This window comes from Sus scrofa, chromosome 15 (assembly GCF_000003025.6).
Source record: "Sus scrofa isolate TJ Tabasco breed Duroc chromosome 15, Sscrofa11.1, whole genome shotgun sequence".
Lineage (NCBI taxonomy): Eukaryota > Metazoa > Chordata > Mammalia > Artiodactyla > Suidae > Sus > Sus scrofa.
In genome coordinates this window covers 45893449-45909765 of record NC_010457.5, presented here as the reverse complement: position 1 = coordinate 45909765, position 16317 = coordinate 45893449, and the positions used below count along the sequence as shown (strand labels likewise).

The window sequence follows — 16317 nt, the reverse complement described above, 5'->3', positions numbered from 1 at the left end:
GCTTCTGAAAATGGATTTGCAGGCAAATGAGTCTGAAGGTAGTGACAGAAATGGAAGGAGGAGTAGGGACAGATAAGGTAAGACGGAATCTGGGGTCCCCCACACAGGGTGGATGTAGGATCGGAAATTATCAGGGATGGGATGGGGGAGGGGGCAGAGTGCTGTCAGAGCCTGGGCGGCAGCAGCCCAAGCAGAGTTCTGGGAGCTTCTGCCTTCCCTGAACCAGGCCGGGCCAGAACTTGCTGCCGATGGGGTCGTAGGCCAGACTTTAAGGGGTTCAGGCAACAAACCATTCCAGAGTGTAGTTAAGAGCCATTGTCACTGTGGAGGGGACGAGAGACATCATGTAGGCATTGAAGTGGCTGTCTTCTCAAGTTAAGTTGGAAAGGTTTTTGAAAGCTATGAGATTATGACATACTGAAACAAAAACCCAAATTATTTTGTTTTGTTTTTTAAATATTAGAGGATGGAACAAATCGTAGCAAATAAACACTTTTTTATACCTTCTAGTCCTTAGCCTTTTAATGGCTTCATTTGAAGACTGTCAGAACTTAGTTTAAAAAAATGGGGTTAACAGATACAAACTATTGCCTTTAGAATGGATTAGCAATGAGATTCTGCTGTGTAGCACTGGGAACTATGTCTAGTCACTTATGATGGAGCATGATAATGTGTGAAAATAGAATGTGTACATGTATGTGTAACTGGGTCACCATGCTGTACAGTAGAAAAAAAAATTGTATTGGGGAAATAACAATTAAAAAAATAAATAAAATTGAGCTCTAGTAACTCAGCCAGGTAGTCTGTAACAGAGTCACTGTTGAGACCAGCTCCCAGACCTTTGCTCTAGTGTGGATTCATCCCTTTTCAAATGCAGAACCAGTTCTTGGGGTATAACTCATCCTGTCTCCAGGTTGATGCCCCAGGTCACGTGACATTCGGGTCACATACTGACTGGGTGACTCCTTTTCATTGAAAAGCTGAGATTTAAACATCTATGTGCTGGGATGTATATGGAGAGGAGCTTGCCTTAGCTGCTGAAGGTGGAAGGTTGACATTGTGACCCTCTGGGATGTGATCACGGAGTGTAGGTATCAGGTGGGCACGTGCACTCAGCAAGTACGTGATGTGCCGAGGACCAAGGAGGAGAGGCTGCTGCGCTTTTGGAGCATACAGCCCAGCAGGAAGGACCACCGAGGATGCCTTCCAGCCCCGGCAGAGGGCGAGGGCCATCCTCAAGCTACGAGTAACACAAGCGACTTGTTTTCATGCCATAAAATTAGAACCATGGTTCCTTGTCAGGGAAGAACTGGAAGGAAACTAAATGTAGCACATCCAGCCCATGGAAGCCATAGAAGCTGTGCTTAGTAAATAGCAAGGCTTTCAAATTCAAAAGCTTTCAGGTGGCAGGTGAATAGATCTGAGGATCTCATGTAAGACACAACAACTCTAATCGATAATGCCGTATTGTGTAATTAAAATTTGCTGAGAGAGGAGTTCCATCATGGCTCAGTGAAAATGAATCTGACCAGCATCCATGAGGGTGCAGGTTCTATCTCTGGCCTCGCTCAGTGGGTTAAGGATCCGGCATTGCTGTGGCTGTGGTGTAGGCTGGCAGCTACAGCTCCAATTCAACCCCTAGCCTGGGAACCTCCATGTGGCCGTGGGCACAACCCTAAAAAGACAAAAAAAAAAAAAAAAAAAAAAAGGGAGAAATTTGCTGAGAGAGAGAACATGTGTTGCTGCCAAAAATGGGGGGATCCTATGAGGCGATGGCTGTGTGAATCGACGGGGGCATCGTTCACAGCGCATGTGTGTATCACATCATGTGCACCGCAGATGTGCTACAGTGTTGTTGGCGATACAGCGGCAAAGCTGGAAACACACACAGAGTGGCGATGCCCCTTGCACTTGAGTCTCTGGGGCATAATGGGCGGAGCCCACAGGGAAGCTGCTGGGGTAGGGGGTGGTGGGGTGGACCAGGTGGTGGGAGCACTCTCCACGACACCAGCTCTAGGGGTTGTCGAGCGCTGGCAGAGCCATCTAAAGGTACAGCAGCCAAAGGAATGTGAACCAGGTCAACACTGGGAGGCAGGGGGATGGATTTCAGGGACAGCCACACTCCTGCAATTGTTTGTGAATATGAACATGAACACAGGCATCAGCCTCACCACTGGGAGGCCTGGGGACAGGCAACTCAAAGGGCGAAGGGCTTTCAAGACTTGGAAGGAATCTCTTCATTTGAGGCTCTGACCTCCTGTCTGTCGGGAATCCTCCTGTAAGTTGCCACTGTTTAAGCATCAGCATTCACTTACCTACTGTGCGCACACAGCCAGCTCTGCCCCGGTCCTGACTGTGTGCACTTGTGCATGTGGTCAGGTAAAGAGGAGGGCAGACAGGTGGCCTCCGAGCCCAGCCCTCGGCAATTTCACACGAGTTTTCCAGAAACATCACATCTGAGGGCATTTTCAGCAAGCCAGTTGAGGCACAGAGGGTGGGATGGAGACAGTGTATTTGGAGGGGGTGTTTCGGTTGAGAAGTGTTATTCTGGGAGTGTTTTTATACCTGGAGTTAATTTCAGCACCTTTGCTAAAACTTAATGGGCTTCTTAATAACAAACTGCAAAACCTTGCTAACTGACTTCTTCACTAAACTCCCCTGAGAGGAAACTTAACTGAGTTTCTGGTGCGATCGGACTTGTCTGCTACCTTGAGAGCGACCGGCAATTTGACCGCAGTGGTGGAAGCGTCCATGCTGGTCAGGGGGCCACGGCGGTTGGTGAGCTGAGGTTGGAGGTGAGGGCAGGTGTCAGGAAAACTCAAGGCAGAGGGGCTTGTCTTTGAGCTGAGACCAGGCCACAGGAATGTTAAGGAGCTGCCTATGGGAATTCAAAGAAATAAAGGTGATTGTTTTAGAAAAACAAAAAAGTTATTTCTGGCTTTTCTTCAACCAGGAAGAAAAAGCTCAAGTTACTCTCTGGGAACGTGGTTAAACAAGGCCTGAAAACACAATTTGATTTTGTCCAAATGTTGCTCTCGGGTGTCATAAAGCAGGGACACGTGGATGCATACATGACAGAAACGTGTGCTGCCGTGTTTAGTGAAGTTTAAAAATAGCCTCCCCCGAGCAGGGTCCTCTCCTTGAATTAAAGGTGGCAGGTGTGGGCCTTCTGAGCCTCTGGAGAGAAAACTTTCCTGCACACCAATGTCTAAACAGCCGACTGAGGAGTTCCCATTGTGGCTCAGTGGATTAAGAACCCAACTGGTATCCATGAGGATGTGGGTTTGATCCCTGACCTTGCTCAGTGGATTAAAGGATCTGGCATTGCCATAGCTGCAGTGTGGGTCGTGGATGTGGCTCAGATCTGGCTGTGGCTGTGGCTGTGGCGTAGGCTGGCAGCTGCAGCTTTGACTGGACCCTTAGCCTGGGAACCTCCACATGCTGCAGGTGCGGCCCTAAAAAGACAAAAAAGTAAAATAAAAAATAAAAAGCCAACTGAGGATGAGAAACAGACATGGTTCCTTCTGGCTCATTCTAAGCAGCAGCCACACAGAGATGGCTGCAGGAGGTCCGTTTTGCTGGAACTGTGTGCATTTGTGGGATTTGGGTTCCGTGGCTCTGTGCGCCCTCTCTGTGGAGGTTGGGGAGCTCTTCTCCCTCGTGCGGGTAGCTGACTGTCCCTGGAGACCACACTGATGTGTGTTTGGCGGTTTACCCAGCACCCCTTAGGCAGGTCCTCCCATCGGGGCGGCGGAGCTCAGGCAGCTGGAAACTGAAGAGCTTGTTGGGGGCTGGTGGGAAAAGCCTCCTGGGGGTGCAGAACCAGACCCCAGTAGGCCCCCAGTGGTCTGGGCCTGTCTGCTCTAAGACGGAGGTGAACAGAGTGTAGGCTGAATCTGAACCCAGATGCCCCACGTGGCAGGTTTGAAGCTCGTTCCACGTTAGGACCTGGGATCGAGTCAGGAAGGCCTCCCCACTGTCTCTTCTCATCTGCGAAGTGGCTGGACTGTGGGCCCCTTGCTCACTCCTTCTACCTCCTGCACTCAGATGACAACACCCAGCACCGATCTAACTGGTGCTGCCTCCCCTTCCTCACTCACTGGGCATAACGGATCTTGGGAAGTTGGCTGGTTAAGTGGTGAGCGTGAGCAGTGAACCTGAGGGTCCCCCTGTGACATTTATGTCAGTATAATAATGGGGGAGTGCTCTTAAAATGTCCTATTCATCATTTTTAAAATGTGGTGAGGAGCATCACCTATTGGCCGGTCTTTAATAAAGGCCGAGTTTGCTCTGTCAGTGACCCCGTGTTGCTGCATAGGAGAACTGATGTCCAGAAAGCCTCTAGATCCCGGTATGGAAACGTCACTCTGTGCCTGTTGATAAAAGGCGGCAGGTGATGGTGGTCTGGGCATGTAAGAGGCAGGTAAGATCTGAGTACTGGGAGGAGTGTATTTTGGAAAGAGCCAAAAAAAAGGTCGTTTTTACCAGACAGTGGTTCTACTTGCTGCTTTTGTCCCGGGAGATGGATTAGACATTGAAATCCAGCCAAGTCTTCAGCAGTCTTTAGAAGTTACTCGGTCCTTCCCCCTCCCTCTGTGTGCTGTCTCTTCCTTCCCCTTCTCTCTTCCTTCCCCTCCATCCCTCCCTCCCTGCTACTTCCTTCCCTCCCTGCCCCACCTCCACCCCCCAGCCCCTCTCCTTAGAAGGAATAAACAGTAGTAACACAAGGGGTAGTTGACTCTTAGAGTCTGTAGATAATCCATTTTCTAGATGGAGATGAACGAGCCCACAATTTACAAAGCTTGGGCCTTTCTATCGCCACAAAATCCTCAGGGATGAAGTTATTTGCTTTTGCCTTTAAACTTGGGAGTGATGCAAATGGACTCTCCCCATCAAGTGTTCCTTTTTCTCAAATATTGGCAAGAGTTCTGGTCTTGGGCTATTGCAGATGCTCACTATCTTCCTGTCCTGACTACCCCCCAGGGGCACTTGACCATTTATTTCCTAACTCAGCCCTGCCCGGGGAGCCTGACCTCCAGAGGATCCTCAGCTTGTATGGCTGTTGCCGAGTATACTCATGACCTCTGATGTGACCGTAATGTGGTCACTACACACTGACTCATGATCTTTTATTTTTCTTAAACTGGGAAAACTGTATAACCACCTTAAAGAGGAAATAAAAGGCCTGTAATCCTCCCTGACTCAATCTTATTGTCTGTTTCCTGCGCAATCCACTGAGCATGTCTTGTATAGCGCTCCCTGTTTTCTTTTTTTTTTTTTCTTTCTTTTTTTGCTTTTTAGGGCCACACTCGCAGCATATAGAGGTTCCCAGCCTAGGGGCTGAATCAGAGCTACAGCTGCCGGCCTACACCACAGCCACAGCAATGCAGGATCCAACCTGCATCTGCGACCTACACCACAGCTCACAGCAACACCAGATCCTTAGCCCACTGAGTGAGGCCAGGGATCGAACCCGAAACCTCATGGTTACTAGTCAGATTCATGTCTGCTGTACCACAAAGGGAACTCCATCTCTCCCTGTTGTCTTGAGCACAGCTGGAACCCCCACCTCCACACCATCTGCAGCTTGTGTCAGAAGTCCAGGAAGGCCCCTTCAAAGTATTTTTTCTTTCAAGAGTTCCCGTTGTGGCTCAGTGGTTAACAGGAGTGTGGGTTGCAGACGCGGCTCAGATCCCGCTTTGCTGTAGCTGTGGTATAGGCCAGTGGCTACAGCTCTGATTTGACCCCTAGCCTGAGAACCTCTGTATGCCGTGGGTGAGGCCCTAGAAAAGACAAAAAAAGATATATATATATTTTCTTTCAAGTAAGTGTTCCTAGAAATAGCTACATGTGCTTGAATAACCCAGTAGTTAAATGCCCTGCCTTTGAAATGGCTCAGTTTTTGTCACACACACAAACGTTTGCACTCTCATTGTTCTAGACACACTTCCCAGTGCTTGGCATGCAAGCCCTCATCTCTGTAGGTAACTAAGGTTGCTAACATCCAGTGTGTATGGATCGCACTTTCATTTGAGAAGAATGATAACACACGTGCACATCGAAGGTGGTGATTCTTGCAGTTCCCTGGTGGCTCAGCGGGTTAAGGATCTGTGGGTTATCACCACTGTGGTTCAGGTCACTGCAATGGCATGGGTTCAGTCCCTGGCCAGGGAACTTCCACCTGCCATGGGCACCCCCTCCCCCAAAATGATGATTCTTTATGGGCACATGTGATCATTTCATAAACAGATGTCAAAGCACATATCTTGTTGCTCGGTCTCCCTTACCCTCATTTCATTCACTCTTTTCTTGAAATTACAGAGTACACCTTACAATTAAGTGAGGTTGTGACAGTTCCTCATGTTAGGTGGACTTTTTTTTTAGGTTGACTTTTTATATTTGATTCTCTCTTCTAACATGCCATCTGTCTGTCTTTCCCTAGGGCAGTGATGGCGCCCGGAGATCCGCGATCCTTGACAGTGATGAGCCCTTGGCGTATTTCTATGATGATGTCAGAACGTTATACGAAGGTTTCCAGAGGGGCATACGGGTGTCCAGTAAGCATCTGGCTGAATTTGTGTGACTAACACTTAATGTCTCCCATTCAGAAAGAGGGTCTTTCTTCAGAAAGCTGTATTTGCGCTCCTTCCCACCCACTCAGCCTGGCTGCTGGTCCCCTGTCTCCTCTGTAACTTCCATGAGTCTGAGCACACGGCCTCTGGGTTTCCCAGACAGAGGGGCTTCTGCGGTCAGATGCATGTTTCGTGGAGACACATGTCCATTAGCTCAGTACAGACGCGGACGTTTCCTGCAATGAAGAGACCTTTTTAATTGGGCCTGATCCAACATTTTCTTAAACTTGCTTGACCCACATTTTGAGAAATAGACACTGACCTCCGTGGGAGCAGTGTCCTCTCAGAGACACTGGGGACTGCCCTGTGTCCCTGACAGAGGCACAAGGCCGGGTACCAGCACCTGCCTTCCAGCCCTGCAACTTCCTGGCTCTGTGCTCACCCCCAAGTCACACTGAGCTCTGACAGAGCCTCGGTGCCTGTGCTCTCTCTGCCCCATGGCTCCTTGTGCCTTTTTGTCTCTGATTACAAAGCTTCTTCTTTCCCATCCCCGTCCAGGGTGCCTGATAGCCACTGATTTTGTAGAAGTCATGTGACATCTCGCCTTTTTAATAAAATCTTCCTGGTCTGTCGTTTTCATCCCCCACCTCCGAGTGAGGCGATCCCCCTTTCCCCAGCACCATGTACCTATTTCTGTAGCAGCCCTTTCAGGGTGCACAGGCATAGTGGGGCACCCTATCCCCCAGCCAGGGCCACCTCTTCCCCTGGCACGGAGCCCACACACAGTTAGTGCTTCATTAACTTGCCCTCAGTGAAGGGGACAATGCCCTCTGCTCCTTGCCCCTCTTTTTGTTTTCACATCTTCCTTTTTGCTTATTCCAGGTTCCTCTCTAGAAGCGACCTTTGGGACCCATGGCTTATCATTAAATCTCTTGGTGTCAGCTTCCCTCCCGCCACTGCCAGCTAGACCGTGACTACCTTATGTCCAGGGACACTGCTGCCTCTGTCCCCCACAATATGTTGCATGTAGTATGTGTCCAAGAAGTACCCCTTGCTTTTTCCTTAACACTCAACCCAGTAAAAAGCAGCTGGCTTAGTTCAGTGTGTTTGTCCCAAGATTCCTGTGCCAAATTCATTAATTAAGCCCCACCACAAAGGAAGGCAAACTTATATCTGTATTATTTCATCTGTGAACTGCTTCAGAGGTAATGTCAGGTCAGATAAAGCAGCCTGACGTAGGCCACATGACAATATACTATCTGTATGTGTACGTATATGTGTATATGTATAGTTTATGTATGTGTTACCACTACTGCAAAGCACACGTGTGTATAAATGTACAGAAATTTTTCCCCTTGTTGGCAGAGGATGGGATTCAGCTGCAACGTGGTGACTTCCATCACACTTCTGACTCCTCTCTGATCTTAACACACATCACATTTTTTTGCTCACTTTCTCTACTTTGAAAATAAAGGTCTTACATGAATGTTTCAGAGAAGTTGAAGAAAAATAAGTTCTGTCTTCTTAACCGATACTGCTTGAGAGGAGCTGCTTTGCAGATCACTTTTTTTTCTCCTTTTTCTTCTAAGCCTTCATTTTCCTGAGCTATCATACAATGAAGCTTGTATAGGAGAGCACAAACCAGCCTCTAGATGTGGAGTTTGTTGAGTGATGGGAGAAGCTAGCCTAGAATTTGTACATGTAGTACAGTATTTTAAAATTTCCTACACCTTCCTAGGTATCCTGTATCCAAGAAGCCGTTCATAAAGATTGAGTTCCTTGTTGGAGGAGTTTTCATTCTACCTGCACTTTATACCATCTGGAGAGCTTTTCCTTTTTTCTCTTTAGGGCTGCACCTGCAGCATATGGACGTTTCCAGGCTAGGGGTAGAGTAGGAGCGGTAGCTGCCAACCTACTCCTCAGCCACAGCAACATGGGATCCTTAACCCACTGAGCAAGGTCAAGGATCGAACCCACATCCTCATGGATGCTAGTCAGGTTTTTAACCAGCTGAACCACAATAGGAACTCCTGGGGAGCTTTTAACAAGTGCTGAGACCCAGGCCCCACCCCTGTCCACTTGTGTCGGAGGTTTTATAGGCAAGGCCTGGGCCTGATAGATTTGGTTATGTTCCCTGGGTGAGCCTGGGGGTGGACGCCACTGTCCTGGAGCTGGAGTCTGCACACATGTTCTGTGAAGGGCCATATGGTAACTACATGAGGCTTATTTGACCACATGGTCTCTGTTACAGCTGTTCAACTGTACCCTTAAATACGTAAGTGGAGAAGTGAGGCTATGTTCCAATTAAACCATATTTACCAGAACAGGCGGCAGCAGGCCTGCCTTGGTCTCTGGCTGTAGGTTGCCAGTCCCTAGTCCTGAGGAATAAAATTATTGCATGTGGCAAGTGCTTTTTTTTTTTCCCCATCTGAAGACAACATCTGATGGAACTTGTGTTTGGCTCAGCCTTTGTCCCAGTCCCTGTGGATTGAAGAGGGTCTCAGAGCCTCTTGGTGTCCCTCTCTTCTTTCTTGGGACCGTCTGGGAGAGTGGAGAAGTCCGTATGGGGGCCTCTGTCTGCCCAGGTCCTGCTGGACCTCGTCCTGATTCTTGTATCCAGTAGGCATCACGCTTCTCTGCTCCAGGGTGTGACCCTGGGCCCAGGCTGATTGGGGCCCCGGGTGGGGCCCTTCTCTGTCTTCCCCTTTCTTTCCCTGTGCCAGGGTCCCCAAACCAAAGCTGACACCTCAACTGACACTCAGACCTAAACTGGTGAATCCAGATGTGCTGTGATCTCAAAACGGAAATGCAAATGCCCTGTTCAGTTGGGAGATGACAAAGCAGCGAGCCTCAGGTGTCCCTGTGGAAGCTTTGCAGGCCCAGCATCACCCAGAGCTGGGGGGATAACTGATGTGGTCAAATGATGGTCTACACATGGCAGCTTTTTTTTTTTTTTAATTTTTTTAAGGTGGACATAGCTTTTCCTTTCAACAGCTACAAACTGGGCATCAAATTAGCTTGGGATGAATCTGTAGAAAGAAACTTGTATAATTCCAAATACAGATGATTTGAGGTATACTTATTATTTTTTTTTTTTACACGTACATGTACACATTCTATTTTCTCACATTATCATGCTCCATCATAACTGACTAGACATAGTTCTTAGCGCTACACAGCAGGATCTCATTGCTAATCCATTCCAAAGGCAACAGTTTGCATCTATTCACCCTAAGCTCACCATCCACCCCACTCCCTTCCCTTCCCCCTTGGCAACCACAAGTCTGTTCTCCAAGTCCATGATTTTCTTTTCTGTGGAAAGGTTCATTTGTGCTGTATATTAGATTGCAGATATAAGTGATATCATATGATATTTGTCTTTCTCTTTCTGACTTATTTCACTCAATATGAGAGTCTCTAGTTCCATCCATATTGCTGCAAATGGCATTATGCCGTTCTTTTTTATGGCTGAGTAGTATTCCATTGTGTATATATACCATGGGGTCTTCCTAATCCAATCATCTGTCAATGGACATTTGGGTTGTTTCCATGTCTTGGCTATTGTGAATAGTGCTGCACTGAACATGCAAGTGCATGTGTCTTTTTTAAGGAAAGTTTTGTCCAGATATATGCCCAAGAGTGGGATTGCTGGGTCTTATGGTAATTCTAGGTATAGTTTTCTAAGGTACCTCCACACTGTTTTCCATAGTGGTTGTACCAGCTTATATTCCCACCAACAGTGCAAGAAGGTTCCCTTTTCTCTGCACCCCCTCCAGCATTTGTTATTTGTGAACTTATTATTGATAGCCATTCTGACTGGTGTAAGGTGGTATCTCATGATAGTTTTGATTTGCATTTCTCTAATAATCAGAGATGTTGAGCATTTTTTCATGTGCTTGTTGGCCATCTGTGTATCTTCCTTACAGAAATATCTATTCAGGTCTTTTGCCCATTTTTACATTGGGTTGTTGGCTTTTTTGCTATTGAGTTGTCTAAGTTGTTTGTATATTCTAGAGATTGAGCCCTTGTCAGTTGCATTGTTTGAAACTGTTTTCTCCCATTCTGTAAGTTGGCTTTTTGGTTTCTTTTTGGTTTCCTTTGCTGTACAAAAGCTTGTCAGTTTGATTAGGTCCCATTGGTTTATTTTTGCTCTTATTTCTGTTGCTTTGGGAGACTGACCTGAGAAAATATTCATAAGGTTGATAGAGAATGTTTTGCCTGTGTTCTCTTCCAGGAGTTTGATGGTGTCTTGTCTTATATTTAAGTCTTTAAGCCACTTTGAGTTTATTTTGGTGCATGGTGTGAGGGTGTGTTCTAGTTTCATTGCTTTGCAGGCAGCTGTCCAGGTTTCCCATCACCACTTGCTGAAAAGACTGTCTTTTTCCCATTTTATGTTTTTGCCTCCTTTGTCAAAGATTAATTGACTGCAGGTGTTTGGGTTTATTTCTGGGTTCTCTATTCTGTTCCATTGTTCTGTATGGGTGTTTTGATACCAGTACCACACTGTCTTGATGACTGTGGCTTTGTAATATTGCTTGAGGTCTGGAAGAGTTACGCCTCCTGCTTGGTTTTTGTTCCTCGGAATTGCTGTGGCAATTCTGGGTCTTTTGGGGTTCCGTATAAGTGTTTGGATTGTTTGTTCTAGTTCTGTGAAAAATGTCATGGGTAATTTGATAGGGATTGCATTGAATCTGTAGATTGCTTTGGGTAGTATGGCCATTTTTACGATATTAATTTTTCCAACCCAGGAGCATGGAATATCTTTCCATTTCTTTTCACCTTCTTTAATTCCTTGATTAATGTTTTATAGTTCTTGGCATGTAAGTCCTTTACCTCTTTGGTCAGGTGTATTCCTACGTATTTGATTTTTTTGGGGTGCAATTTTAAAAGGTGCTGTATTTTTGTATTCCTTTTCTAATATTTCACTGTTATTATACAGAAATGCAACTGACTTCTGATTGTTAATCTTACACCCTGCTACTTTGCTGAATTTGTTCTATGACGCCACCATCACCCTAATTCTAAAACCAGACAAAGATACCACCAAAAAAGAACACTATAGGCCAATATCTTTGATAAATATAGACGCAAAAATTCTCAATAAAATTTTAGCCTTCCGAATCCAACAATATATAAAAAAGATCATATACCACGACCAGGTGGGGTTCATCCCAGGTGCACAAGGATGATTCAACATATGCAAATCAATCAATTTCATACACTACATTAACAAAAGAAAAGTCAAAAACCACATGATCATTTCAATAGATGCAGAGAAAGCATTTGACAAAGTCCAACATCCATTCATGATCAAAACTCTTACCAAAGTGGGCATAGAGGGAATATACCTTAACATAATCAAAGCCAATTATGACAAACCCACAGCAAATATAATACTCAATGGAGAAAAGCTGACAGCTTTCCCTCTAAAATCTGGAATATTTATTATTCTTAGTGTGAATGATTAAAATGGATTTTCTTTCTGCTCATGCATACCTAAACTGGAATCAGGACATATTCTGATATTTCTTAACTTTTGCTTTCGTAAATTCCCTCTTATTTTCCCTTAATTTCGCATCTTTTCTTTATTTTCATTCCTCCTTAGTCAAAACTATCTATATACTTAGAATTCCAGGTGATTCTTCATACATTTAGGCATCAGAATTTGGCTACTTAAAAAATTATATTTTCCTGGAGATGCTGTTGTGGCTCAGCAGTAATGAACCTGACTAGTGTCCATAAGGACAGAGGTTCGATCCGTTGCCTCTCTCAGTGGGTTAAGGATCCAGTGTTGCCGTGAGCTGTGGTGTGCGTTGCAAACATGGCTCGGATCCTGCATTGCTGTGGCTGTGGTGTAGGCTGGCATCTGCACCTCTGATTCGACCCTAGCCTGGGAACTTCCGTATGCCAAAAAGAGAGAAAGAAAAAGAAAAAAAATATATTTTGGGTGTGGCCCCAAAAAGAGAGAAAGAAAAAGAAAATTTATATTTTGGGTGTGGCCCCAAAAAGAGAGAAAGAAAAAGAAAAAGAAAAATTATATTTTCCTGACTTCTCTGGGGGCTCACTGGGTTAAGGATCTGTCATTGTCACTGCAGTGTTGCTCCTGTGGCACAGATTTAATCCCTGGCCTGGAAACTTACACATACTGAGGACATGGCGAAAAGAAATTTTTTTTAATTAAAAAATTTTTTTAAATTTATATTTTCCTTTTCCTATTCTGAGCTAGAGTGCTAGAAACATCTTTAGGAATTGGTAGGGATACTTCTGAAAACCCATACCAAGGTCTCTGCCACATTTAACTTATATTGAGGAAGAATTCACAAATTGAGCATCCTTAAAAATTATCTTATCTCCTCCCATTTTTCTCTTTCCCTCTCCCTTGTAAGAAACAAAATAGAAATAAAGAAACAAAGAAAAACTCAGACCAAAACCCAGGTAGAAAACATTTCCAGTCTGAATTCATTATTGCACGTCTAAGGACCATAGTAGTGTCTGCCTGATACTTTGTGGAATGAAGTAGGATACAAGTTGGAATCTAGGAATATTTATGCATGTTAAGCCCATCTTTTGTTTTTTCATTGTTTTTTCTCCTTTTAGATAATGGCCCATGTTTAGGATCTCGGAAACCAGACCAACCCTATGAATGGCTTTCATACAAACAGGTGAGTTTTCTGGCTCGTGGACACCTCACATGAGCCTTAGTGTTTGGACATGTCAGTTCTTAGAGGCATTGGGCTGGAAGATTTCTATGGAGATTGTGTGCCAGCCTAGCTCAGGTCTTCAGGATGAACACGTGGCATCCAAATGGACATGTTTCACACACAGATTTGGGGAAAACTAGTTAAGTAATTGAACTGGTGGATCAAAGTATTTTATTTTAGAACTGAAGTGGGTGCATTGTGGAGTACAGAATAATCCCTTTTTTTGGCCCCACCCACAGCATGTGAAAGTTCCCAGGCCAGGGATTGAACCCAAGCCACACTGGTGGCAATACCAAATCATTAACTGTTAGGCCACCAGAGAACCTCCCCCCCCCTTTTTCGGTAATTTTTAAGATAAAATTCTAGAAATGTGCTTGAAGCAGGTGACTCTTCTCCCAGGCTCTGAAGGAAGGTGGGATTTTTTTCCTCTTTGTCCTGAGGGGGACTAGCCAAATGTAGACGCCCCAGGACAAAGTCACCCTCTCATTTTATGGACAAGAGACAGGCCCCAGGAAGGGATGGGACTCACCCTAGGTGGTAGCTAGTTGGTGGCAGAACCAGGACCAGGACAGAGGTCCCCGCCACCTGGGGTAGGGGGTCTTCAGAGCATCACACTGATCCTGACCAGCATGGGGCTGGTGTGACCTTTAACCCCAAGGCCATCATAGAGAGCAACACAGATGTTCAGAGACACACCTGTGTTACTGAACAAACAAAGCAAGCTGGGATCCGGATGTTTTTATTCCTGTCACTCTGTGGTCCCAACAGATCCGTGGCTGCAAATGTTTCAGTAGTAGTTTGTGAATGGCAGGTGGCAGAGCAGGAAAACTTGCTGTTTATTTTTAATTTCTATCATGATTACCCAAATCTCAGTGCCCCTGCTGCTACCTAGGACAGGCAGCAGCCCAAGAACACCGGGAGCCACCAGCAGTGTTCCCAGCACGGCCATCCAGGAAAGGGCTCTCTGCTGCTGGGCCAGTCACCCCATGGCATTTGGGAACCTGGAGGAGCCCCTGTGTCAGTGCTGCCGAAGTTGGTGTGTCCCAGGGGATGTGTGTGAGGGGTCATCTTCAGGAGCCGCAAAACCAGGTCCGGGTCTCCCCTCACCTAAGGATCAGCAAAATGCAAAAGGTAGAGAGACAGAGAGATAAGACCCACAGCTCAGGTTCCTTGTAGGAGTGATGAGCCGTAACCCAGGTGAGCAGAGGGATTTCTCTGGATTTCTTTTTCCTGATCAGAGCCAGAGTAGTTTTCCATCAAAATGGAAGTTTTCAGATCCCTCCTTTTCACAGGTAATATGAAAATAGTTCTTGTGTGTTGGAGATATAACACTGCCTGATGGTCTTCGGGCCTCATAGAATCTTCAAGTGCTTCTGGGTTACTTCTTGTTGTGCTAACTGTTTTGTGCCATCTCAGCCCATCAGTATCTAATGTTGTGGCTGGATCAACCCTTATCGTTCTTATTATGATTGCATGACTCCCTTCAGCAGTAACCATAAGGAAACTTGGAGAAGGTAAAGATTTCTTACTATAGGACCCGAACGTTGCATAGCATACCAGGCCACCCAGCAAGGTTTCGGGCAGGGGAGAGTGCTCATGGGAGGCCTGGGGTCAAAGGTGGGGCCTCGGTTTCAGGGGCTCACTCTTATTGATCAATTTAAAATGCAAGAGTGGAAACTCAGAGCATGGTAAGAGGAAGAAACAAGAGGCTCCAATAGTCAGTTATCAGCAGTAACCAAGATCTTGAAAACCAAGGGGGGCCGCATGTGGGGAGGTCTGGCCCCTGTCCAGTCTATGGCTGACAAAGTATTAATGACGCCACCTTGGTAGTGGATGCATCAAGGCAGGAACTTGCATTACAAAAAAAAAAAAAAAAAAAAAAAAGAGACAAACTAATCGTCAGGGTTTATACTATAGTTATAGTAATATATTCCCGTATTGTGTCATATATTGGCTGGAAGAGCGAAGATGGGTCCATCACAGGGGGGATTTTGGAAAGCAGATTGAAAATCCCTGAGGTTTCAGAAGGCGTATTGCAACGTTTCAGACAGAGGCTCGTGAAGATAATAAAAACAGACTTGAGCTACCTTTGGCTTTTTACATTTAAATCATCCCCCCACCCCCCAGCCCAGTGATCCGGGCTCCAGCTCACATGCAAGTGGGAGTTGTGAAATAGTCTGTGGGTACGAAAGTAATGAGCGTGTTCATGTTCCTGCTGTCACCTCACCAGTGTCTCCCTCACTCCCATTGGCAGAGCAGGGGTGGCACTGTGAGCCGGAACCAACAGGATTCTCAGGCAGGAATAGGTGTGGTTCTGTTTTCTGCCAGCTGTGGATATGAATTTAAAGTGCCCTTGAAAATTCACCAACTGAGACTAAAGAAAAGAATTCCAAGTTCAGATTCCAAAAATTCTTTTTGGTTCATTTCGGGTGGGAATGAAGAGAAGATGGGTGCAGGCGGAATTTTTATGAATCTACCTATTTTTACTTAGTTGTAATAATAGTATACATTTTTGTATGTATTTATCTTAAAATCATTACAAAGACTCTCAATTTGGTATGGTTTTCTTAATCATACTAATTCCTAGCCATAGAGCATTTTCTTAGAGATTTACCATCATTTACTTAACCATCCAGCCATTAGTCTTTTTTTCCCTTGACTTTTATGACTTTAGATAATTTTGAAATATGTATCTTTGTTGCTAATATTTTCTTCAAACCTCCTGTTGAGATTGGATTACCCCCCCCCTTTTTTTTTTGGTCTTTTTGCCTTTTCTAGGGCCACTCCCAGGCATATGGAGGTTCCCAGGCTAGGGGTCTAATTGGAGCTGTAGCCACTGGCCTACACCAGAGCCACAGCAATGTGGGATCCCAGCCGCATCTGCGACCTACACCACAGCTCATGGCAACGCCGGATCCCTAACCCACTGAGCAAGGCCAGGGATCGAACCTGCAACCTCATGGTTCCTAGTTGTATTCGTAAACCACTGAGCCACAACAGGAACTCTGGATTACTTCTTTTCTTTTTTTGTCTTTTTTTTTTGC

At 45.7% G+C, this 16317-nt stretch overlaps 1 protein-coding gene across 9 annotated transcripts in view; it reads left to right on the top strand.

The window, feature by feature from the left end:
• ACSL1 (acyl-CoA synthetase long-chain family member 1) overlaps window positions 1-16317 on the top strand; it is a 69470-nt gene that overhangs the window by 26562 nt on the left and 26591 nt on the right. For all 9 annotated transcript variants that reach the window (XM_005671708.3, XM_005671707.3, XM_021074708.1 and 6 more), the window contains 2 exon segments: window positions 6443-6557; window positions 13170-13234. In XM_005671708.3, coding sequence (XP_005671765.1) covers window positions 6443-6557; window positions 13170-13234 — 180 coding nt within the window.